General features: G+C 42.3%; 1 protein-coding gene across 1 annotated transcript in view; it reads right to left on the minus strand.

Moving 5' to 3' along the window:
• Positions 1 to 24,648, minus strand: part of QSOX2 (quiescin sulfhydryl oxidase 2) — a 134,911-nt gene that overhangs the window by 94,118 nt on the left and 16,145 nt on the right. Inside the window, exons 2-4 of the mRNA XM_082263784.1 lie at positions 3,746 to 3,846; positions 1,977 to 2,025; positions 937 to 1,042 (exon numbers count right to left, since the gene is read on the minus strand). Of these exons, the coding sequence (XP_082119910.1) occupies positions 937 to 1,042; positions 1,977 to 2,025; positions 3,746 to 3,846 (256 nt within the window). The remainder of the gene's footprint in view (positions 1 to 936; positions 1,043 to 1,976; positions 2,026 to 3,745; positions 3,847 to 24,648) is intronic.

Raw genomic sequence — 24,648 nt, forward strand, 5'->3', positions numbered from 1 at the left:
AGGATGATTAAAAATGTTTTCTTTACAATCACTTAAAACCTGATAGGCTGCTATGGGGCAAGTGATGCTTTTTATTTCAGATACTTAAATTATTGCAGCTCTGTGAGGTCTAGTATAGGATCATTAAAGCCCAACTGCAGTTTCTACAAAAACTATATAGTTGAACTGAGTGTGCTGCCAAACACTACATTTGATATGAAGTTGGAAAGTCAGGTCGCAATTTACAAGAAAAAAGTAAGACATATAAATGTAATATTAATCAGCATACGGAGTCTATGAATATAGTTTTTGTGAAGACTACACCTGACTTTAAAGGCCCTTACAACAAACTCACTGGTGACAAATCTCAGTGGAAAAGCATTTGACTCAATTTTGGCAACAAAGTGATTTCATGTCTATGTGGTGGACTCAGCTTTCAACCATGACTGTTTCCTAACTTTTACCAAATGACTAACAACAAAATTGAAAACTGAATGATGAACAGGTAAAGAGCCTCCGATTTTCATCCAGACATAGCTATAGCACACTAGTCTACCCCATTGCCTAATATTACCAGGTTCTTTTTCATCTAGTGTTCTGAGAGCACAAATTGCTTAGCCATGTAAGCAGTCATGACCCCCCCCCCCCCCCCTTATTCTGAATTTTGGACAGTTTCTCATGGCAAGAGGGTGAATTGTATACAACAGAATGAAGACTACAGAGGCTGCAGTCATTTGGAGAAGCAGAGTTAGGTCTGGAAACCCTTTTAAATAATGAAGATGGTCTTAGAACCTAAAGATCACCTGAAGCAGTAACTTCATTTGAATATGGACTGACTGGCGCTGTTAAATTTCCAGTACTTTTAATCAGTGATGGAGGATCGAGGCTTGCTCTAACCAATGACGTGCAGAGTTGTAGAGAAAACCAATCCTAGGTGCTGGATACTGCATTTCTTACCTAATTGGCTCCAGGGAAGGGAAAGCAGGAGGCTGGTGTTCTGGAGGGGAAGCCTGCAGATAATCTATAATTCCATGGCGAACGGTCTGAACTTTTCTATCAGAGTCTGCAAAATCAGAAATGGTAGTATATCACAGCACTGAAACACATAGCAGAAATTCAAATCAAGCATTTGGTGCCGATTGTTCTCTGCTTGTTGTTTTTGCAATTATCAACATGCCTGCAACGTTCAGTACAGGAAAATTAAAGTTACATTTAGGCAAAACTAATTTCGTTTCTGCAGGAAAGTTCGAACTACATGTTGTCTTATATCTTTCGGAAACCATAGTGTGGAGATTCCCCCACCTGAATGCCCAGCTTCCACTGGCATTACTAAATCAGCTAATGTGGTCACCCTACCCCTAGGGATTTACCATTACTGTTCTATAAAAAATTTGGGAGAAACATGGGGGGTTACAATTGTTGACCTCCTGAAAATACTAGATGTGGACTGACCTGGGCTTAAATGCTTTTTGACTCAGAACAAAGGCAACCAATGACATCAGATCACTATAATGGCTCCAGGTCTGTGAGTATATCAACAAAGGCAAGGTTAAAAAAATAAATAAATAAATCAATGGATAAATCAGTAGATCAGCCACTGAATGATTTTAAAAACGTAAGAACTCGGAACCCTCGGATTCAATTCACAGCTGCCTACCCAAACATTATGGGTGGGGATTCAGCTTACATGTACAAGTACATTATATATATATATGTAACACAAACTCATTGGGGGATATTTACTAAAGCTGGAGAAGGCAAAATCTGATGCAACTATGCATAGAAATCAATAAGCTTCTAGGTTTTATTGTCAAAGCTTAAACAAGCTGAAGTTACCATGCACAGCTGCACCAGATTTTGCACTCTCCAGTTTTAGTAAATCAATCCCAAATAAGACATCCCAACCTGGAAAAACTCATTTCAGGGAGGTGGCCCTCCACAGCGGGGCCCTCCTTTGAATATATTACATATATTTTGCTCTACAACACAATAATTACCTTTGTAGTTTTCACCTTGTGTAAACTCCTTTGTAAATGCACTAAAAAACTAAAACAGAAGAATATTAAGTTAAACCTACTCGGCGTGTAAAATTTTACAGAAATGGTTTTAGTTCACCAATTTATATTTAACTGTCTTCTCTTAAATCTCTTTCCTCCTTTAAACTCATTACTGAATATAGAAACATTTAATATAGGAATTCGCAAATACCTCATGTGTACACAGGCTCTGTACAATGTATGCAAACTTCACAAATGTAGTGAGATGTATAGCCATTGAACAAGTGCAAATAGGTTTCTTTCCTAGCCACTGTGGCATCTTTATAATACAACAGCGGGATGGGGAAAGACAGGCTTAGACGCTAAAACTGAGTGAGTGTGCACTAAGATCAAGACCCCTATAGGAATTGTGCCAGGTTTAGGGACACAGAAGTGGCATGAGAAAAAGTAGAACCATCTTCATGCATGATAAGATTTTCACAGAAAGTAAAGTGTTGGGAGTCAGTTGTTAGGTTTGGTTCACACTGCCAGGACTTGGGATCTGACTTGTAAGACCCCAAGTCGCATGACATGTGAAATACCCCGTCAATGAGATCTGTTTTATTTAGCACTACTGAAGTGGCTATGACTTTAGAAAAGGATCCTGTATTACTTTAAGGTGAATTCTACCTGACTTGTGCCCATTCACTTAAATGTAAGTCACCTACAAGTAGGATCCTCATCTAGAATGATGGGATTTGGATCCAACATTACAGGAGGATTACACTGGCATTCCCTGTGGTGTAGCCCTTCTCTCGCTTCATAGTCACATTAAGTCGTATCAAGGTAGTACTCAAGAGGCACTTTCAGGTTGCAGTAGTGTGAACCGAGCCTTAGGAATGGTTTTACTCTTGAAAACAGTAAGGGCCCATTTACACTTGTGCGACTTGTCATGCGACTTTGGACACATGTTGCAGCCCATTCTTTGCAAGGGAACCTGTTTAGATTGGTGCAATTTATATATACAAAAAGATAGTACAGGAAACAAAATGGCTAAAGTACATGAACTGGTCTTCTATATCTCCTATGCAATCTCATCTAATTCATACAAATTTGCCATGTTTAACACACAGAAAGGTGTTTCCATCCCTAAACCTTTTAATCGCTTCTTTTTTCTGTAAACCATTAATAATTTACCATTTATAGTGTTGGTCTCTCGCGCTTATAAAATTAGTAAAGTGCTAATGTGTGACAATCTTCTTAGAACAGCTGCAACTTAAACTCCCCAAATTAGTGCAATAAATCAAATATACACCAAGTTGTGCAAAATTATTGATAGATGTAAAAATATGTGAAAAAATCAGTAAATCATATAAAATTAATAATCTAGCTGTGCAAAATTCACATATAAACAAACTCAAAATAACGAACACACACTGTGAACATAATGATTATGGGACTTTAATGTTCTGTTCACAGTGTGTGTTCATTATTTTGAGTTTGTTTATATTTGAATTTTGCACAGCTAGATTAATTTTATATGATTTACTGATTTTTCACATATTTTTACATCTATCAATTTTGCACAACTTGGTGTATATTATTTGATTTATTGCACTCATTTGGTGAGAATAATTTACCATTGATATTTAACAAGAGTTTCAAGAGAATGGAGATACATTTGGAGTTCTTCTTTAGTATAACTGTAAAGGTGATTTCAATTTGCTGGCCCATAAATAAGATCTTTAGGAATAGACATATATTGGTTTTGCCATCACTACAGCACTTACCCGGAATGTTGGATAGAATTGGACACCATAGTCCTTGCACATGGCTGTATTGTCCTCATCGGCACAGTTTAACACACCAATTTTTATGGATTGATGCCAGTCTGGAAAGAAAGAAAAAAATTGGGAGTTTAATAAGATAATACACATATGGCAAGCTATTTTTTATTATACAACACATCTTCGGTTTCATTATGTAAAAGCTTTGCAGATATCCTGCGCATGTCACTTTAGTAGCTGTAACATTGTATCAAGCAGCCACAAGGCTTAAGCAAATCTGTAGTGATATTCAGGCTGGATGTCGCTGAGCAGGTACAGTTAATGCCTCCATATGTCTCTGAACTGAAACTGGACCACAGCAGCAAACTGGCCCCATGACTGGGTAACAGAGGAGTCTGTTTAGTAACTACAGAAGATCACCACCAATCAAACTATCTTCTCTGAAAGATATGAAGGTACATTTTATCAAATTAAATGCAGGCTTACAGAAGGCATTGGTCCCATTGTCTTTGCCAACGTAGAGGATACTGGCAGACTGACTTCATGAGACCTTAAGCAGCGCTCCCATCCAAAAGGTGAAGCTCTGCTTGTTTGCTTCCAACACCCCCCCGCTGACACATTTTGCATCTTTGAGGGGAAGCGGGTACCTGGTTTTGACTTCCGGATGACTTTGCCGCGGTGAAGTCACCCAGAAGTTCGCCCCCCCCTCTTCCTTCCCCTGCTGCCAGGCCATTCACAAAGTGCAGTGCAGTAGGGCGCCGGCTGTGAAGCTGCAAGGCTTCACTGCTGGTTCCCGTTAAATGAAACGGCAGCGGCAGCACCTGAGAGCCGATTGAAAAATCGGTTGGGGTAAAGGCACTGCTGGATTCCAGGACAGGACAGGTAAGTGTCCTAATATTACAAGTCAGCAGCTACAGTATTTGTAGCTGCTGACTTAATTTTTTTTTGAAGGACCCTGGAGCTCTTTAATGGTCCAACGCTAAAGCATTAAAACAAAATTACAAATAGAAACTTTCAATAACTTTGTTTAATAACTTAGTAACTAAGACAATGTATTTGGTCTGCTCCAGGCAGGGGAAAGGCTTTTCTTAGTTTGCTCTCACCTACTTCTCACTGTACTGTACATTGTAACCTTTAAGCAGTGGGTCTCAACTCCTGTCCTCAGGAACCACTAACAGGCCAGGTTTGCAAGATAACTGAAATACATCACAGGTGATATCATTGCAGCTCATTGATTGCAGAATTTTAGTCTACATCTCCCCAAGGTAATACGTAAAATATGGCTTGTTAGTTGAAAACCACTGCCTTAAAGTGTTGTTAAACCCACATAAAAAAAAAAAACAACTGTCAATACATGCTGTTCATACCAAGTCACTATGGGATTAATTTTATGTATTCTGCAAAAAAAAAAAAAAAAAAACACAACAGTTGATGCTGCTATTCACTGTCCCTCCCTCCTTGTCTGTGTCCCCGCCACAGCCTGAGATTGTTTAGACCAGCCATTGCCACAAACTGAGCATGCTTCTGTTTTAGTTTCCTTCTAAGTTGTTTATTTCCTCCTTTTTCTTATTTACGCAGCCCACATGACTATATGTGGGCGTATACACTACAAATAAATGACAGCTCACTACCTCCCTCCTCCTCCATGCCTACTAAACACAATGGGGGTGGGATATTACATGTTGATTGATGGAGGCATCACCTCCATGTAATACTAAGCACATACAAACAATAGATACAAGCTGGAGGGACGTGAAACAGGCTGTGATTGCCAGTCCCCTTCCCCTAGATAACCCGCCATGTGTTTTAGCAAGGAAATAATAAAGATTTGAGTTCAAATACATATTTGTATGATGATTTACAACATATATTTGGTAATAATTATGTATTTCTACTCTATATTCTGAAGGCTGTTTTTTTTTTTTAATGAACATTCGACAAGAAAGTCCTCCTGCAGATGGGCTGGGGAAGCACTCGGTCACAAGAAAGCTGTCTACAGGCTACGATAAAAGGTACTTTTATACATAAAGTGATGTGTGTGTAGTATCACTTTAAAAGCAATATCCAGTGTTATTGTTGACCTCAAATTAGTTTTAGTCAGTCTTTTGACTAAACTGCCATTTTAGTTTTAGATGTATTTTAGTCATCTGCATTGCTTTAGTCGCATTTTAGTAGACTAAAAGAGTGTTCATTTAGTCAACGAAAATATTTTCGTCGACAAAATGAACACTGGCAATATCAAGGGCAAAGGCAGTGGCAGATGCTGGTCTGTGTCAGACTTTTGTGAACACTGCCAACAACAGCATAAGCACATTTACATAATTGTGTCATCTGAGCCAGCATCTCAGTCAAAAAAATAGATTTTGACCCTGGATAATGACTGAACATATATGGCTAAGAAAGAAAAAAGGCATTGGAGGGGAAGTAAGAAGTAATAAACAACACATTATCTAGCATGCATGGACATAAAAACTGGATTTTTGTCTTACCGTAAAATCCTTTTCTCTGATGTTCACCAACACACACAGCTCCATATCTTCTTAACTTTCGGGTTCATGCTGCCCCCTACAGGAGTAGCAGTGTCAGAAGAACGTAAAACCCAACTCACCAGAGTGCGGGTGCTGTGTTCATCAGTGATAATCAGCAAAAAGGATTTTACGGTAAGACAAAAATCAAGTTCTCTCTTTCTTCACTGACGGACACAGCTCCATATCTTATTGACTCTTGGGACGTCCCAAACCAGTGTCAATATAAGGGGTGGGAAGAATACAGCAAGGATCAAACTTCCCAAAGGCTAAACATAACCAACCAGGTAACAACTGAAGCTCACCTGAAAAAAAAATAAAATACACCATCAAAAGAGGTATAATCCTCTCCAACAGCGGCCTCCAAAACCTTGCGACCAAAAGAAGCATCCGCAGATGCCAACACATCCACCTTATAGAATTTTGTGAAAGTGTGCACCAATGACCAGGTAGTCGCCTTGCAAAACTGCACAACCGACACCTGAAGACAGAAGGCCCCAGAGGCAGTAAGCACCCTCGTAGAATGCGCTTTGACGGGGAAAGGAGGATTCTGACCCTTGATGGAATAGGCCTGGCACCACTGTCTGCCTGATACATCTGGAAATGGTCGCAGCAGACTTAGTCAGCCCCTTACGGGGTCCATTCTTAAGGACAAACAGAGAATCAGATTTTCAAAACGACTCAGGTACACCCTGATTGCCCGAACCACATCCAAAAAATGTATGGCAATCTCTTTATGATGCTTAGGACACAATACAAGGAAGGCAATACAAGGTCTTCATTTAAATGGAAACCAGAGATGGCCTTAGGCAGGAACAACTGACAGGGACGAAGCACCAATTTGTCTCTGTGAACCACCAGGTAAGATGAATGATAAGACCGTGCAGCCAACTCCGGCATCCTACGTAGAATGGAAGGGAAAGGCACATAGGGGTCCGACTGACCCAGGGAGTGGCCCACGTCCACCCCGAGAAACCACCAGAGGGGAGGGAGGACACTACTCACCAAGCCTTAGGACCAGGCAGGCACTGGTGTAGGCAGACCACTGCACCATCATGGCATGGGGGCCAGAGGCACATTGCGACTCAGGTCGTGACCAGGGCTATGCATCCTCGCAAGGCCTTTAGCTCGTTGGCCAGCCCCTGGACCAGCGGAGCTATGTAGCGGCCAACCCAACACAGAGCTAAGGTTGGGTCGTGCTCGGTGGCCAGACTGGGAAGACTGTAAGGATCTAGGATATCCAGTCCGTCGCCCAGTCCGGCAGTTGATTGTAGTTATCACAGGAACAAAAAATAAAAGAAAACATTTCGGTTTAAAAAGGGAAAGAATGCTAGGACCAGAGATCCCAGCAGGAACTAGGTCCTTACTCCTGACTATGTAAAAAAAAAAAAAAAAACTGACGAGCTATAGCAAAAAGTAGGAGTATACCCCCTGGGACTGCTCTATAGGCGTAGTCAAACTTTTTTCTGCCTAGTGTCCTACTCCTGTAGGGGGCAGCATAAACCCAAGAGTCAAAAAGATATGGAGCTGTTTCCGTCAGTGAAAGAAAATATGTCTGTGGCTAGGGTAATTTTAAAAAGAACCTGAAAAACATTGTGACAGGTTCTCTGTATATTTGGAAAACACAGGAAATGGCACAATTCAGCAAGCCAAATTTGAAAATCTATGAAAAATCCGACAAATCTTCGAACCCCTTGCACTGACCTTCATTTGGTAGTTTTGTCAATGAAAGCCTTGATGGTCATTTAGGAGATCCATCCTTTAGACTGGAGCTGACCAAAAACTGCCACTTTCCCCAAAACATAACAATACAGCTTTACTTCCTTATGAATACACGGACTGACAGCAGCTGAGGAAGGATGTCGGTTAAAACAGACAGGCTGACAGCTGAGGACTGAAGGTGTCTGAGGACAGATGGGCAGCCATTGAAGTGCAGACAAAGGATTTAACTGACTATGCTGCAGCACACAAAGTCATGTATTGCTCAGAGAATAAAAACAGTTTGGCTTGAGAAGAGGAGGGGGCTGAGCCCTTTCACTGCCAGTGTACATACTTCCTCATCCACTTCTAACTGCAGGGGACCCTGATAGCGGCTGCCAGCACTGGTCTGAAACATTAATGCAGACTGACAATGCTAGCCTGTTGCTTATTGCACTTCTGGGTCAAAGCGCACCATCTGGGATGTGTGTGCACCCTCTGCCATGACGGCTAAAAAATGACACCACCCCCCCACAATATCTCATGTTGGAATCAGTTAGCATGCAAGAATTTAAAGCAGCAGGACACTTGAAAATAATAGGCAATTCACGCCAGAGAATCACAGACAATATGCACAAATTTGTATGTAAAGTCTTCACTGCTGGTCTTTAAAAGGAGATATTAGTCTAAGGTAGACCAAAGACAATACCAGCAGGCAGTATCCTCTGGCCTTGCGCATACTTGAGCTCAAACATGCCGTGTTTTACAGGCATTTAACATTTTTATTTTTTGCCTCTAAACATATTCAATGTTAACCCATGTGTATGCACACATAGGCATTTACAGGAGTTTAGAGGCAGAAAAAAAAAAAAAACAAACCCATCAACTGCACATTCTGAAGATCCTTTAGGCGTAAAAAAAATAAATAAATAAAATAAAAAACACACACAAATGCCAGCCATAATACATTCTAATGGCTAGAACAAACTAATATTATGGCCAAAAGAATGCATTAACACCAAACGCGCGAACACGCATAAACCTGCATGCAAAAACATGGCTTTTACGGCATTTTTTTTTCCGCGGAGAAAATTTATGGACTGGGAGTTCGCAGTGTGTGGGCATATAATAAGCTTGTGTAACCTCACAAACCTAAACTTCTACATAAGGCTAAAAATGTGGACACCTATACACGTTATGTCATTTTCATATGTGACTTAGGCCCTGTTCACACACAGTGCGGTGACCTAGGTTTTACAGCACTTGTAGCAAGAAGGTTCCTGCTAAGACACATAGTAAACAATTGTTCACACTGAAAAGCACCCTGGAGGTGTGGGGCAGTGAGCTGCACACATGCTGCATTTTATCGCAGCACACTGGACAGGATGGCATGTCACTGTACAGCGTCGTAACACACCACACAGCTATACATTGACATTAAAGTAGTGTCACTTTTGTGCACTTCAAATAAAGTTTAAAAAAAAAAAGCAGCCCCTACCGCCAGCTCTCTGCAGCTGGAACGGACAGTTGCCACACTAAACTACTGTGGTTTAGTGTGCGCCAGCTGTCCCATGCTGTGCAAACAGGCCCATAAAGTAGCGAATGCATATTGATGGAAGTCTGAGTAAAACAACACCCATCAACTTTTTAAAAATTATGTTAAAGCAGATCTTTTTAAAAAAGTCTAAGGCAGAGGAGACTTCTGACATGCTGCTGCCTCTTGTATTATAGTTGGTCTTATGGAGCACTTCCAAGGAGGACTCAGGGCTCCACAAACCAGGCGCCAGGTCGAATTGGCGACCAGAATTAGCCTTCTGGGCTACACTGCAGGCCCCACTTGCAGGTGCGCGGACTAAGATGCCGCGCCAGCCGGTAATTGAGTCCGCAGATTTGCGGCCTGCTGTAGGGAGAAGCAGGAGCTACAACAAGCAGTCACTGGCAGCGCTGAGATGGAAACTTTTTTAAAATTTATTCTCAATGTCATGCCACACAGTCGAAGGCCCCTTTCACATGGGCTGACTGATCAGGTCCGCCTGTCCGTTTTTCAGGCGAACCTGATCAGACCCTCTAGTCTCCTCTAGGGAGCGGCGGATGTCCGCCGCCATCCAATCCTGTCGGCAAAAACAGACGGACGGTGGTCCTACTTTCAATTTGTCCGACAGATCGAATAAGATGGCATCGTATTGAAATAGACAGGCAGTCCATTTCCATCCGACTGCCCCATAGAGGAGAGCGGGACTGCGTTAGTGTTCGCTCTGCATAGCGGACAGGACCTGTCATCCACCTGCTCAGCGGGGATTAGCAGAGAAATCCCTTAGCGGAGGTACTCGTGTGAAAGGGGCCTAAGGTGGCATGAGTTACTGGATCTCCTATCGCCTCCAACTTGCTGCACTGTCCTTCCCTAGTGAGCCACTGTCCATCCCACCATTGAGCCAAGTACACACAGGCCGAATGCCGGGTAACATCAGCCGGTTTATTTTTATAACTGGCCGCCATTCGGCCCATGTGTATGGCAGCCGGTCCCGATAGAAGCCAGCCAATCGGCATGCGCAAACAAAAAAAAAAAAAACTGGCTCCTAACTTTTTTAGCTGGCTCCTAGATTTCAAGCAAATTTTTCAAGCCCTGGGAGGACTAATATACAGTGAATGGACTGCCGGTATGAGGAAGCGCACAACACCTGTACATTCCTAAGCCAGTAAAACAAGACCTTGCACAGGACATACTTGTAATTGCTCTGTGTGAACAAGGCCTTAAAGTGATTGTAAAGGCAGAAGATTTTTTATGCCAATGCATTTAAGTTAAAAAGCCTTTTGTGAGCAGCAGTCCCCCTTAGCCCCTCTAATACTTACCTGAGGTCCATCTAGATCCAGCAATGTTCCAGGAGTGTCTTAGCTGCCCCAGATTCCCCTCATTGGCTGAGGCAGCAGCGCGACGTCATTGGCTCATGCTGTTGTCAAAGTCAGTCATTCAGTTTGTTACCGAGGAGAAATAGGGGGGCGGTGCCGGGTTGCAGCTCCGTTTCTGTATGGACACAGGGAGCCATGGCTCAATTCGGTGGCCCTACAGCAAGCTGTGGGGACACGCAACCAGAGGGAGGGGACCAGGAGCACAGAAGAGGGACCCAAGAAGAGGAGGATCAGGGCTGCTCTGTGAAAAACCACTTCACAGAGCAGGCAAGGCGGACATTTTTTTTTAACCCAAAAAAAAAAAAAAAGACTTTACAATCACTTTAAAGTGAACCAGTTGCTGGGCAAAGCACAGACTTACGTTAACCACAAAGTGGTTGTTAACTCACTTTAACTACTTTACATAATCCTCAGTGTTCCCCGATTACTAATGTTCCTGTCTTGGTGTTTTATTAAAAAAAAAATGCTGCCTTTCCCGTATTTCAGAGCGGCCCCCGACAAGCAACTGACCGGCCAGCTCTCTCCTCTCCCCATCTGACAGATGCAGGGGGCGGGCCTAGATTCCCTTGCTGATGTCAGGCAGGGCGGGAGGAGGAGAGAGACAGTCGGCTGGTCAAGTGATCCCTGAGAGCCGCTCTGAAATACAGTAAAGGCAGCATTTTTTTTAAAAACACCAAGACAGAGACATTAGTAATCAGAGAACAGAGGATTATAGACAATAAAAGTTTTTAAAGCAGCAGGAGGGGAGAGGACGGGCTCTAAAACGGGACCAGAAAGGCCGGAAGGGAGGGTCACAGAGAGCTGCCGATGACAGAGGCATGTACACTGAACACAGTGTCAGGGCTCAGCAGCCATGATACACCGTGGTCAGTGTACAGGGAGGAGGGTAGAAACTGACAGGATCAGCCATGTTTTTTAAACGACAGAATGGGCCAAATTACACAGCACAAGCACTGTGTTGTATAACATACTTTAAGGAAACAGGATTTTTTTTCTTTTTTAGGGTAACAAAACATTAAGGACCAGGACGTTTTCTGACATTTTTCTCATATATGTAAAAATCTGCATTTTTTGCTAGAATATGGCTTAGAACCCCTAAACATTTTATCATTTTTTTTTTTTTAAGCAAAGGCTCTAGAGAATAAATCAACAATTGCAATTTTTTTATGTCTGTCACACACTTTTTGCGCAGTGGTTCTTCAAAAGCAATTTTGTGGGAAAAATACACTTTAAAAAAGAAAAAAAAAAAAAAATAGTATACCCCAATTTTTTGTAAAATATAAAAGATGTCACGCCAAGTAAACTGATACCTTACATGTTATGCTCATGGAATGGCGACATAACGCTTTAAAAATGTCTACAGGTTGCCAGTTTAGAGTTACAGAGGTCTAACGCTAGAATTCATTTGCGGCGATACCTTACATATGTGATGTGAACACGAGCACAGGGAGAAGGATTGGGGGGGGGGGGTTAAAAAAATGATTTAGGTTATAACATTTTTTCATTGTACCTTTGAAAAAAAAAATAAAAGTCATTTTTATTACTATTGTAAGAAAAACATTCCTTGCGATAACAATACAGTATGACAGATCCTCTTTATGGAGGGATCTGGGGTCTAAAAGGCCCCTAATCTCTCCTCTACTCTTAAGGCCCTTACACACGATCAGATTATCTGTCGTCCCTTTTTTCTGGCATGCTAGTCTGATGTGGAAAGTGAAGAGGTTATTTTCATACGAATTTTCCCGTACGACAGAATTCTACTTCAGAAGTGATGTCATGTGTTGAATTGCTTTGTATGCGTTCTTTCGTCTCTGAGCATGCCTAGTCTAGCTCTTAAGATTTTTTTCCATTGAAATCTGTACTAATGAGACAAAAATCGGACGTTGTATTACGGACGACAAAAATTTTATAGCCTGCACATCAGGATTTTTGTCAGCCGAAAAGTCGGAGTTGGCTGTCGAAAGCACCATACTAACAATCCGAAATTCGGCAGATCGGTTGTCGGACGAATTTTCCCTACAGATTCTCTTATCATGTGTACGGGCCTTTAGGCTCAATTCACATTTTGGCATCCTAGGTCAAGGCAAATCGCGGGACGCCCGTCACTTCCAATGGCACCCCAAATGCAGCGTGATTTTGCAGAGATTGACACCTGACGAATAGCAGTAAAATCGCGCAAAAAGAATCACAGGATGCCAAGATGTCTACAGAATCGTAAAAGCAAAAGAAAAAATAAATAAAATATTGATCTTTTGCTTGGCCTTGATTACATGGGGTTGGAAGCAGAGGAGTGGTCTTCCGGGCTTCTAGTGCATAGAGATAAGTGGAGGTCATCTTTCCTTCACTCATCTCTGTGCCCAGCCGTCGCCAGCGCCGGATCTGTTTTTGGGCTTCCCGATCAGCCAGGTAAGCCCAAAAAACCACCGCGAATCAGACCACTTCAATGAGAAGGAACGGCTCCTGAGGGAAAAAATAATAGTGGCTCTGAGGAAGAGGCGTATGCCTTGAAACGTGTCAGCCGTCATCCTAATAGGACAAGGGACATTCGTATGGACTACTCTCGATACTCAAGATTTTGAGTCCGATGTGATTGATTTATAACTTTGCTTGCGAGTAGCCATTTTTATGTTTTAACAATAAAGCCCATATTGAGGATAATGCACTAGGTCGATGCGCCTTTCTTTGTGTTTCTTGTTTGCAGTATTGTTGGACTGCCCCAGTCCTTTTAGGCAGCAGGATCCTAGCCATCCAAGACACCATTTTTTAAGTCCCGTGGACAGAGCAATCAAGGAGTAGGCTTTTCTGAGCACAGGAGATAGGTGGTTTATCCTTCTTGTTTTTGTTTGGGAAAAAATAATACCAGGGTTATGGCATCTAGCTGCAGCCATAACCCCTGTATTAAACGTCAAAATTATGACATATTTTCACGGTTAGGCGGTCGGCAAGTGAAGAAAAGGTCTGCATTTTTATGCAGTAAAGTACACAGTAGTGCTCATTATCATGTACTACAATTTACTCCCATCGGTCTCTGTAAGACACCTTATGGCAAACACTTAGTGAGAACACATTTTTCCCCCTTTCAAAACACTGTTCATTTTGACTTCAAATTTAGATTTATTTTTAGTCATATTTTAGAGTCCTTTCACACTGTCTGGCGGACTCCGTTCTGCTCAGCGGGGATCGATCCGCCGATTCCCGCTGAGCAGGCGGACGGCAGCTCTGTCTCCGCTCTGGGTCCGGAGAGGAAGGTGTTAGATTCCGCTGTCCTCTATGGGGGAAATTGGATGAGAACGGACCGCCTGTCCGTTCTCATCCGATCCGCACGGACAGGATCTGATCGGATAGCAGCGGGTGTCAGCGGACATGTCTTCGCTGACATTCGCTGCCCCATAGGGATGCATGGAGCATCCGATCAGATCCGCCTAAAAAACTGACAGGCGGATCTGATCATTCGTGTGAAAGGACTCTAAGTAACCTAAAAATCTCCAGTACCCACCTGAACTTCTGCTTTTCTCTGATCTCCGTCTGGAGATCACCCCCTGACAAGCTCTATTGGCTGAGAGACACAGTCTGCCTGCTGCCCGGGAGCTCTGGAACAATGTCCTACAAACCACAGAAGAGGAACTCTTCTGTCGGATTCATGTCTGCCTGGATGTCATGTGGTGGGTTTTCCCTCTCGGCAAGGTAGCAGTGCTTCGCATTGTGTAAAATAACAGCTACCCCAAACCAGTTTCCTGCTCTGTGCACACCCTCACCCCCATTTACTTCCCCATCCCCGAAGTATAATGCACCATGCCCTGTACACTCCCTCATTCCCATTTACTTCCCCTTCCCCACTTGCAGACAACAGATTTTACAGGTGTTTTTTCTTTTACATTCTAAAGTTGCATTTCTATTTGTCAAAAAGCAATAATTTTTGTTTATGAAACATTTATAAAGACAGTATATCTCACAACGGCTGTAGTGCATGTCCAAACCTTAACCACTTCTGGACCGGAATGACTAATGACACTGGCAGGGAAGGGGTTAGCACCAGGGGTGATCAAAGGGTTAAATGTGAGTCTAGCGGGTGGTTTCCAACTGTGAGGTGGATGGGCTTGTAGAATCAACATGGGGACCAATGTTTCTAAATAGGAGAAACATAGGAGCCCTGTGATGATTCCAGAGAGAACGGACTCCTGTGTTTACATCAGCAGACTGCCGTTCTCTCCCCACAGGGAGTGATCACGGGTGCCCAGCGGTAATTGCAGCCGCCGGCCCTGTGCATCAGCTTCCCTTTTGGCGAATGGGGGTGGGGCCTCCGTACAGGCCCAGTGATTAGTGGGAACCTGCTGCCGTATTTTTGGCAAGTGTTTAATACCAATAACAACAAGATGTTACTGAAGAAATCCCTGTTTGTTCCTCTGTGCTGAGTGGGTCTAATGGGAGTGGTTTCATAACTATCTCACAGCTGTGGAAGCTGCAGATTACTAATGAGGAAGTCTGCTGAGCCTGCATCCCTTTAGATGTGTTCCTATTGGGAGTATCTTACCAAAAATGAGATTTTTGTTTGCAGGGGAAGCCAAAAATCTGACTTTTATCTTAAGCAGACTTCCAGGAAAATTGGTGAGCCAATCACACAAGCAGGAAATTATGTTTCTGGGGTGTGGTCAGTACACATTCTGTGTACAGAACAGCTCCAGGTGGCCATATTGCATTGCATTTTCAGAAAATTACAACAGCTGCAGATTGAAAAGGAAAGGTCATTTTTAATAATATTCAATTACAATGTGATTTGTGTCGCAATTGTATACACTATACTGCTTTTTCTTTGCTATTTTTTTCCCCACGAAAGTGGAGTTCTCCTTTACCTTAACCCATTCGTTTTTAGTTGACTAAAATGTACTGGAGATTTTAGTCGACTAAATGAAAATTGGAGTCGATTTTCATCATAGTTTTCAACAAATCGACTAAATTCTCATTTTATTTTGTTTTCATCAATGAAAACACGCAGCTGGCGAAACCATTCTTGTTGACAAAAATAATAAATTTTTAACCACTTAAGCCCCGGAAGATTTTACCCCCTTCCTGACCAGGGGGTATTTTGCGATTCGGCACTGCGTGACTTTAACGGACAATTGCGCGGTCGTGCGACGCTGTACCTAAACAAATTTGACGTCCTTTTTTTCCCACAAACAGAGCTTTCTTTTGGTGGTATTTGATCACCTGTGCGATTTTTTGATCACGCGCTATAAACAAAAAAAGAGCGTCAATTTTGCAAAAATACCAATATTTTTCACATTTTTTTTATATGAAATTCCCCCCCAAAAAAAAAAGTAAAAATCAAAATTTTTTAAAATTTTCGGCCAATTTGTTTTATGCTACATATGTTTGGTAAAAAAAAAAAAAAAAAAAAAAAAAAATCGCAAAAAGCGTATTTTGATTGGTTTGCGCAAAAGTTATCGCGTTTACTAACAAAGGGAAAGATTTTTGTCATTTTTGTTTTTTTTTTTTAACGCGCAATGGCGGCGATCTGCGATTTTTTTTGCGGTACTGCGACATTGGGGCAGACAGATCGGACCCTTGACTGACATTTGTGACACTTTTGGGGTTACCAGTGACATTTCTACAGTAATCAGTGCTATACATATGCACTGTTACTGTAAAAATACACTGGTTGTGAAGGGGTTAACTTTATTTGGGAGGGAGGGGCTGTGTGTATCCCTAGGGGCCTGCTTTCTACTGTGATTGGCTGTGGCTTGAGCTGTAAGGACACTGATCAACGGATCTACATACTAGATCCGTTTGATCAGTGTCTTTACAGCGAGGAGAATGACAGGCAGCTTGTTTACACAAGCTGCCTGACATTCTCCCTCTGCCCCGCCGAGTGACCGGCGGACATCGGGTCCGCTGGTCACACGCGCCGGGGGGGGGTCTGTGACCACGCGGGAGCGCGCGCTCGCTCCCTAGACCCTCACAAGCTAGTGACGTAGCCCTACGTCACTTTGCCTGTGAGGGGCTGACTGCCGACGTAGATCGGCGTTAGGCAGTCGGCAAGTGGTTAAAACACTACAAGCCTCCGTTCACATTAGGTTGCTCCGACTTCGGGGGCGACCTGTGAAGTCGCGTGCAGCGTGACTTCGGCACAACTTGCACTGACTTCATAGCATGAATGTCTATGCAAGTCGCCCCGAAGTAGTACAGGACACTTTCTAAGTCGGAGCGACTTGTGTCGCTTCTATTAGAACGGCTCCTGTACTACACTATGGGAGCGACGGTGTACGACTTGTCAGGCTGACCAAGTCGCCTGACAAGTCATACCAGTGTGAATGGAGACTGAAGCAGCTTGATAGACTGAATGCAGACATTTAATTTTTCACTCTCCATCTTCAATTTTGCAGTCAGTTCAGAAACAGATCCTACAGTCAGGCGAGCGGGCAGGCAAGAGGCCGGTCACTGTGCCGGAAACCCAGCTGGCTGTACTAAGACTTTAATGATGGGTCTGCTTAATTACAGGTTACCAAAAGAACAAATCTTTATGCAGACAAAAAGCCATGTTTACTTAATGTGAAAGCCTGAGCAAAAGGTTAAGCCGACAAGCCTTTTGCCAGTGAAATGACTAATATGCATTTTTCTAAAACCACTTCAAATACCAACAATAAAAGGAAATGTCCACTACAAACAAGGTTACTTTTTCAGAAAGCTATTCACTATCTAAAGTACTGGTCAATTTAGGGCCCCATTCTTGTGTGCCCACGGGTATGTTTTGAGTAGGGGTGGTGCGAAACATTGTTACAATCATCACACTGTTTACTTTTTATTTTACTCAAGTGTTACTAAATTACATTTCATTCACCTTAAGTGCCAGTTCACACTTCTGCGGATGCGCTGATCGCATTTAATTTGGAGCGCACTGCTCCTTCATTACATGCGATCTCCTGTGCGGATGCGAATTCAGCCATACACTTTGTATGGCTGAATTCGCAGCGCATCCGCAGCAAACACGCACAGGAGGCATTTTTTGAGCCACCTCAGAATCGGATCGCACAGTGGTTCAAACTTGTGCGTTCCGATCCTGTGCTAACTGTCAGATCGCACTGCGATATGCGATCAAACTGGGGGTGTCATTAACATTTAATTGACACCCCCTGCTTATCGCATATGGCAGAGTGAACTGCCAGATGTGCGGATGCGGGAACAGGCTGCATATTTGCAGCGTTCCCGCAACGCAGAAGTGTTAACCGGCACTTATGCACTGCAAACATTCTCAAAAATGTATCCTGTCCTACTTTTTCTCAGTGCACACCAACACAGCCTGTTGGCATGATCCAATGCAAACTAATAGCTCAGTTCGCTAAACACAAATGTTACTAAATGTTTAGTAACATTTACCATGCGAAAATTGGAAATAGGACTTTTAAAAAGGTAATCATATAGAATGCAAAGACTGCAAAGACATCTCTCCTGTTTGGCTGGATCTATTTTTATAAAAATGTGCACATACCACCAATCTTGTGTGAACAGGCACATAGAAAACTATTGTTTACCTTGTGTCCCTGCAGAAACAGGTGCAGAAAAACTCATGTCTCCGAACGTAGTGTGAACGAAGCCTAAAGGCTAAGGTCACTTTAATCAACATGTTACACCTGTATTTAAAGTGTAACTCCGCTTTTGCTGAGAAAAAAAAAGAAACATTCCCCTCTGGGTGATCTCTGTACATTACAAGGATTTTAAACTTTGTTGCAGATTCCTACCTTTTGTTATTCTGAAGAAATCATTGTTTGTTCCTCTGTGCTGAGTGGGTCTAATGGGAGTGGTTTCATAATTATCCATCAGCTGTGGCAGCTGCAGGGCCTGCATCCCTTTAGACATGTTCCTATTGGGAGTATCTTACCAAAAATGACATTTTTGTTGCAGGGGATGCCAGAAATCTGACTTGTATCTTAGTGCAGACTTCAGGAAAAATCAGTGAGCCAATCACTCAAGCAGGAAATTATGTTTCTGGGGTGTGGTCAGTACACATTTTGTCTACTCCAACTCCAGGTCGCCATATTGCAATACATTCAATTACAATATTTGTGCCACAATTGTATACGCTATATTATTTTTTTCTTTATTTGCTATTTTTTCCCCCCACAAAAGTGGCGTTACCCTTTAAGTGAGATCAAAGTAATCAGGGATATATTAGGGATGCACCGAAATGAAAATTTTGGGCCGAAACCGAAAATGCAGGACGCCCTTGGCCGAAAACCGAAACCGAAAATTACTTTTCCCCCAAAAAAAATTTGAAATGGATAGAACAGGGGCATACACCAAAAACAGGCAGCGACGTACACCTGTCGCTGCCACCCTGTCACAGTATATGTACTGTGATGGGTTGGCAAGAGGTTAATTTAATTACCAATGGTATTTCTATTATGCAGCATGAGGGGTTAATGTATTGTCACTGCAGGTCACTCATCTATTAGTGATTGACCAGTGGCAGGTAATTAACCCCTTTGTGCTGCATTAGTGCAACCAGTGTTAATTAACAATGATACTGGTTGCACTAATGCAGCAAAAAAGGGTTAATTACCTGCCACTGGTCGATCACTAATAGATGAGTGACCAGCAGTGACAATACATTAACCCCTCATGCTTCATAATAGAAATACCATTGGTAAGCTGCCTCAGCTCCCCCCCCTCCCCCCACCCCCACTGCCTCAGCGTCCTCCTCCTCGGGTGTCCTGCATTCAAAAGTCCCGCCTCTGGCCGGCGGCACCGCCTCTCAATGACGTCCCTACTACGATCTGTGCATTATGAATGGACATACCAGGCAGGGGGGCGGGGCGAGCGGCCGCTATAGAGAGAACTAATGTGATCCATCCCTGTCAGCTCAGCATGTCTATGTGTGAATGAGAACAGAACTGACCTGACACCGGGCGGGTGGGCGGGCGGAGCGGTCGCTATTAGCTGTAACTCTGTGAGAGCTTCACTTCCTTGTCAGCGGAGATACATGCCTGTCAGGAAAGTGAAGCTCTCACAGAGTTACAGCTAATAGCGGCCGCTCCGCCCGCCCTCCCGGTGTCAGCTCAGTTCTGTTCTCATTCACACATAGACGTGCTGAGCTGACAGGAAGGATCACATTAGTTCTCTCTATAGCAGCCGCTCGCCCCGCCCCCCGCCTGGTATAATTCATAATGCAGAGATCATAGTAGTAGGGACGTCATTGAGAGGCGGACGGCCGGCCAGAGGCGGGACTTTTAAAACCTGCCCTGCGCTGCGCTGCGCCCTCCTCCTTCCCCACGGCGGCCATATTTATTTTCGCCACTGTTAACCCATTATCGGCCGAAATGAGATAGGCTCATTTTCGGCCGATAATTTCGGTGGCCGAAATTTCAGTGCATCCCTAATATATATATATATATATATATAGCAAAAAAAAAAAAATCTTCAGTAAACCCCCCACTGCCTTGCTACGGTAGTACAAAAATAGAGCGAATGAGTGAGAATAAGGGCAAATTAAAAAAAAAAAAAAAAAAAAATCAACTGTTCACCCAAATACTTTATGAAGTCCAAAAGGTATATTAACCACTTGCCGACCGCCCCATGCAGATTTACTGCGGCAGGGCTGTTGGCTGTGCATAATCACATAGATCTATGCGATTATGTGCATGTGGTCTCAGCAGGGTAATTGGACACAGTGGGAGCCAGACCACGGGAGGAGCAGCGCGACTCTCCCATTAGACAGGCACAATGAGATTGTGTCTCAGCTAAGCTGAAACACCAATCTCTGTGTGCCTGTCACAGAGCCTCCTCCCTACAATTACTAAGTACAATTTAGGAGCACACTTAACTCCTTGATCACCCCCAGAAATACCCCTTCCCTGCCAGTGTCATTTATACAGTAACAGTGCATATTATTTAGCACTGATCATTGTATTGGTGTCACCGGTCCCCAAAAAGTTTGTAGTAGTGTCAGATTTGTCCGCCGCAATGTCGCCGTCCCGCTAAAAATCTCTGCCATTACTAACAAAAAATAAATAAAAAGTCCAAAAATCTATCCCATAGTTTGTAAACGCTATAACTTTTGCGCAAACCAATTAAAATACGCTTTTTGGGATTTTTTTTTTTTAACCAAAAATATGTAGCAGAATACAACTGATACAGAATAAACTGATAAAAAAAATTAGATTTTTAAAAAAAAAAATTATTGTGAATGTTTTATAGCAGAAAGTAAAACATTTTTTTCATAGCTTTTGTTTATAGCGCAAGATCTAAAAACCGCAGAGGTGATCAAATACCACCAAAAGAAAGCTCTATTTGTGGGTAAAAAGGGACATCAATTTTATTTGGGTACAGCATTGCACAACTGCAAAATTGTTAAAGCAACTCAGTGCTGAATCGCAAAAAATGGCCTGGTCATTAAGGGGGTTAAAACCTTCCGGGGCTGAAGTGGTTAATAGTTCCAATTCCACACAGTATAACCCTTCCCATTCACAACAGTGATTTTTCACTGTAGATTTATCACTGTGCGCCACCACAAGCCAGAATGCACGCTCACCTTAAAGTATAACCCATACAGCACTTCAAACAACCAGCATCCAAGGTGGTCTTCCCCACTCCAGCTGTCCCAGGTTCCATATATATGGCCCTTATAAATGTGTAGAATAGAATATAAAACAATATGGGGGTGGAGTTTGGCAATTCAGCGCCATCTTTCCCCTATATTTATAGGGGGGAGATGCAGGTGACCCGAGTGGATGCATCGTGGATTCCCTAAGGAGAAGGACAGTAGGGAAGGGATCAGCACAAGTGGGAGCGACTGCTCCACACCAACAGGTAGGTCTCGGCATTAGAATTCATAACAATGCAGGTCTTTCCTGTCCGACAAATGTATTCGCGCTTTTTGAGTGTCTTTAAGTCTCCATTCACACTGGTACGACTTGTCAGGCGACTTGGTCAGCCTGACAAGTCACGCACCATCGCGTCCCATAGTGTAGTACAGGAGCCGTTCTAATAGGAGCGACATAAGTCGCTCCGACTTAGAAAAAGGGTCCTGTACTACTTCGGGGCGACCTGGAGCGACTTGCATAGACATTAATTTTAGTCAACAGAAAAATTGGAAAAGGCGCCTGGCCCTTTAAGGAAAGATATTATAACCTGCTGCCCCTTTAATTGTTTAAAACAATAAATATATATATACATCATAGGTAAAAAGGCGCTGGTAATCTTTTGCTGAATGTAGATATTAAGATGTCACGTATTTTATAAATATAAAAAATATTAAAATAATATGACAATATAAAATTATACGTGCTTATATAAAGTGCAAAATGTGGTTCATATATACCAAGGTGCTTACTAGTGCTACAATTATAAGTGCTGACTTCTATTAGTGCATATATTGTTATCCAATTAGTGCAACAAGCAAAAGAAAGTGCTTACAGGTGCATAATCTATTTAAAGTGCAAGTGCTAACCTTGATTTTTATACAAAGCTTATTATAATAAATGAATCCACAAAAGTGCTTGCTGGTGTATCCACCAATAAATTAAATCACATATGATAACAGAAAGTGCTCAAAAATAGTGTCTCTAAAAAAATCCGGGCAATTCGTGCAACCAGATTGTGCTTTTTAAATCTTTGATTTTTTTCTCATTCACAGTGCTCCAGGTGCTGGGGTGTATCACACGTGGCCTCTTACCAGCTTCCAACAGGTCACAAGGACCCTCAACACCTGTGATCCCTTTAACTGGGTGGATCAGACCTCTCCTTGATTCCTTGAATATCCCGCTCCTATATTACTCGAGATGGACCATATAGTCCCCACATATAAAGATATAGAAGAGAAAAGCCTCCAATAGTGAAATATTGTTTTATTCCATTAAAAACATACACTAAGGGTGATAATTAGCCTCTTACTATTTGTTGTGCCCTCCTGGCACTGGGCAATTCGGCAGTACAAATCGTTTTGGGTATTAGGAAGATATTCTCCGGGGATCTGCAGCACCCTCCTATATCTCCTTTCCCTCCTTTGTATTGCGGCGGTCGGCAAGCGTCCCAGCCTCTGCTACGAATGCCTGTATTCCTGTTTCCGGGTTAGCAATGACCACTTTTTAGTCATTGCTAACCCGGAAACAGGAATACAGGCATTCGTAGCAGAGGCTGGGACGCTTGTGTTGAGGGTCCTTGTGACCTGTTGGAAGCTGGTAAGAGGCCACGTGTGATACACCCCAGCACCTGGAGCACTGTGAATGAGAAAAAAATCAAAGATTTAAAAAGCACAATCTGGTTGCACGAATTGCCCGGATTTTTTTAGAGACACTATTTTTGAGCACTTTCTGTTATCATATGTGATTTAATTTATTGGTGGATACACCAGCAAGCACTTTTGTGGATTCATTTATTATAATAAGCTTTGTATAAAAATCAAGGTTAGCACTTGCACTTTAAATAGATTATGCACCTGTAAGCACTTTCTTTTGCTTGTTGCACTAATTGGATAACAATATATGCACTAATAGAAGTCAGCACTTATAATTGTAGCACTAGTAAGCACCTTGGTATATATGAACCACATTTTGCACTTTATATAAGCACGTATAATTTTATATTGTCATATTATTTTAATATTTTTTATATTTATAAAATACGTGACATCTTAATATCTACATTCAGCAAAAGATTACCAGCGCCTTTTTACCTATGATATAGAACATTAATTTTAGTAATTACTAATAAAAGTCTGTGCACGTCGCGCTGCACGCGACTTCACAGGTCGCCCCCTAAGTCGGAGCGACGAAGTGTGAATCGAGCCTAAGTGTGAATATTAGAGAGAAGCTGCTCTCAAGAGAGACTACCACATCATTTGTTTCATATTGGATGGGAAAGCATCTATTCCAATTTGGCTACTTTTGAAAAGTGAGTCACATTTTGGTTTACATACTCTTTGCATAATGTTTTTTTATATACCTAGTGAACAACTCTCACGCACACTATATAGTATACAGACATTGATCTAGGATATGCCTTATTTATCGAAAACCTGTAATAATTAACCCCTTCTTTCCCTGTGCTCACATGAATTAACATCCCCCCGCTTTTGGGGATGTTAATTCATTGTGCACTTCATATTCCATACTAATTACACCTACATTATTCTTGATAGGTGCCTTTGACTCTGAAACGACATTCCTAAAGCTCTGACTACAGAGAGAATTTCTTTCTCCTTTTTGATGTGCGAGTTCTTCTCCCTTTTCTCCAGCTGGAGTTTGGGTGTTTGAAGTTCCTCTGTGGGCAATCATACGGCTCTGGGTGCTTCATGTTTTTCCCTTTTTCTTCCCCTTGGAATTTGGGTAGGTACCTTGAGTACTCCTCAATATGTTTATGTTCTCGTGTCTACATATATTTTTTTTTAAGCTTGAGTCACTGATCCTTTCAATTTTTGTCATTTAAAACATAAAAATGTGATGCAATATAAGGCAATGAATGCGTATACTTATACAATGAATCTCCCAGTCATATTAGGATCTCCTGATGAAGCTGTGAGCGAAACGCGTAGCAATCCTCTGACCACTACAATGTGAGATATCCGTGAGATCTGGATACCTTCTAGATCATCGCAGAATCTAGGTTTTCTAAACAAATAGGGTATTCCAATAGGTCTATGTCTATATATATATATATATATATATATATATATATATATATATATACACCCTGAATGGGGATACTGGTATACAATGAGGAGATACTGTTTTGTATTTTTCACATACCTGACCTGGTTTTATATAAATCGTTTTAAATGTGGTCTAA

The sequence above is a fragment of the Pelophylax lessonae genome (assembly GCF_965119305.1).
Source record: "Pelophylax lessonae genome assembly, chromosome: 7".
Classification (NCBI taxonomy): domain Eukaryota; kingdom Metazoa; phylum Chordata; class Amphibia; order Anura; family Ranidae; genus Pelophylax; species Pelophylax lessonae.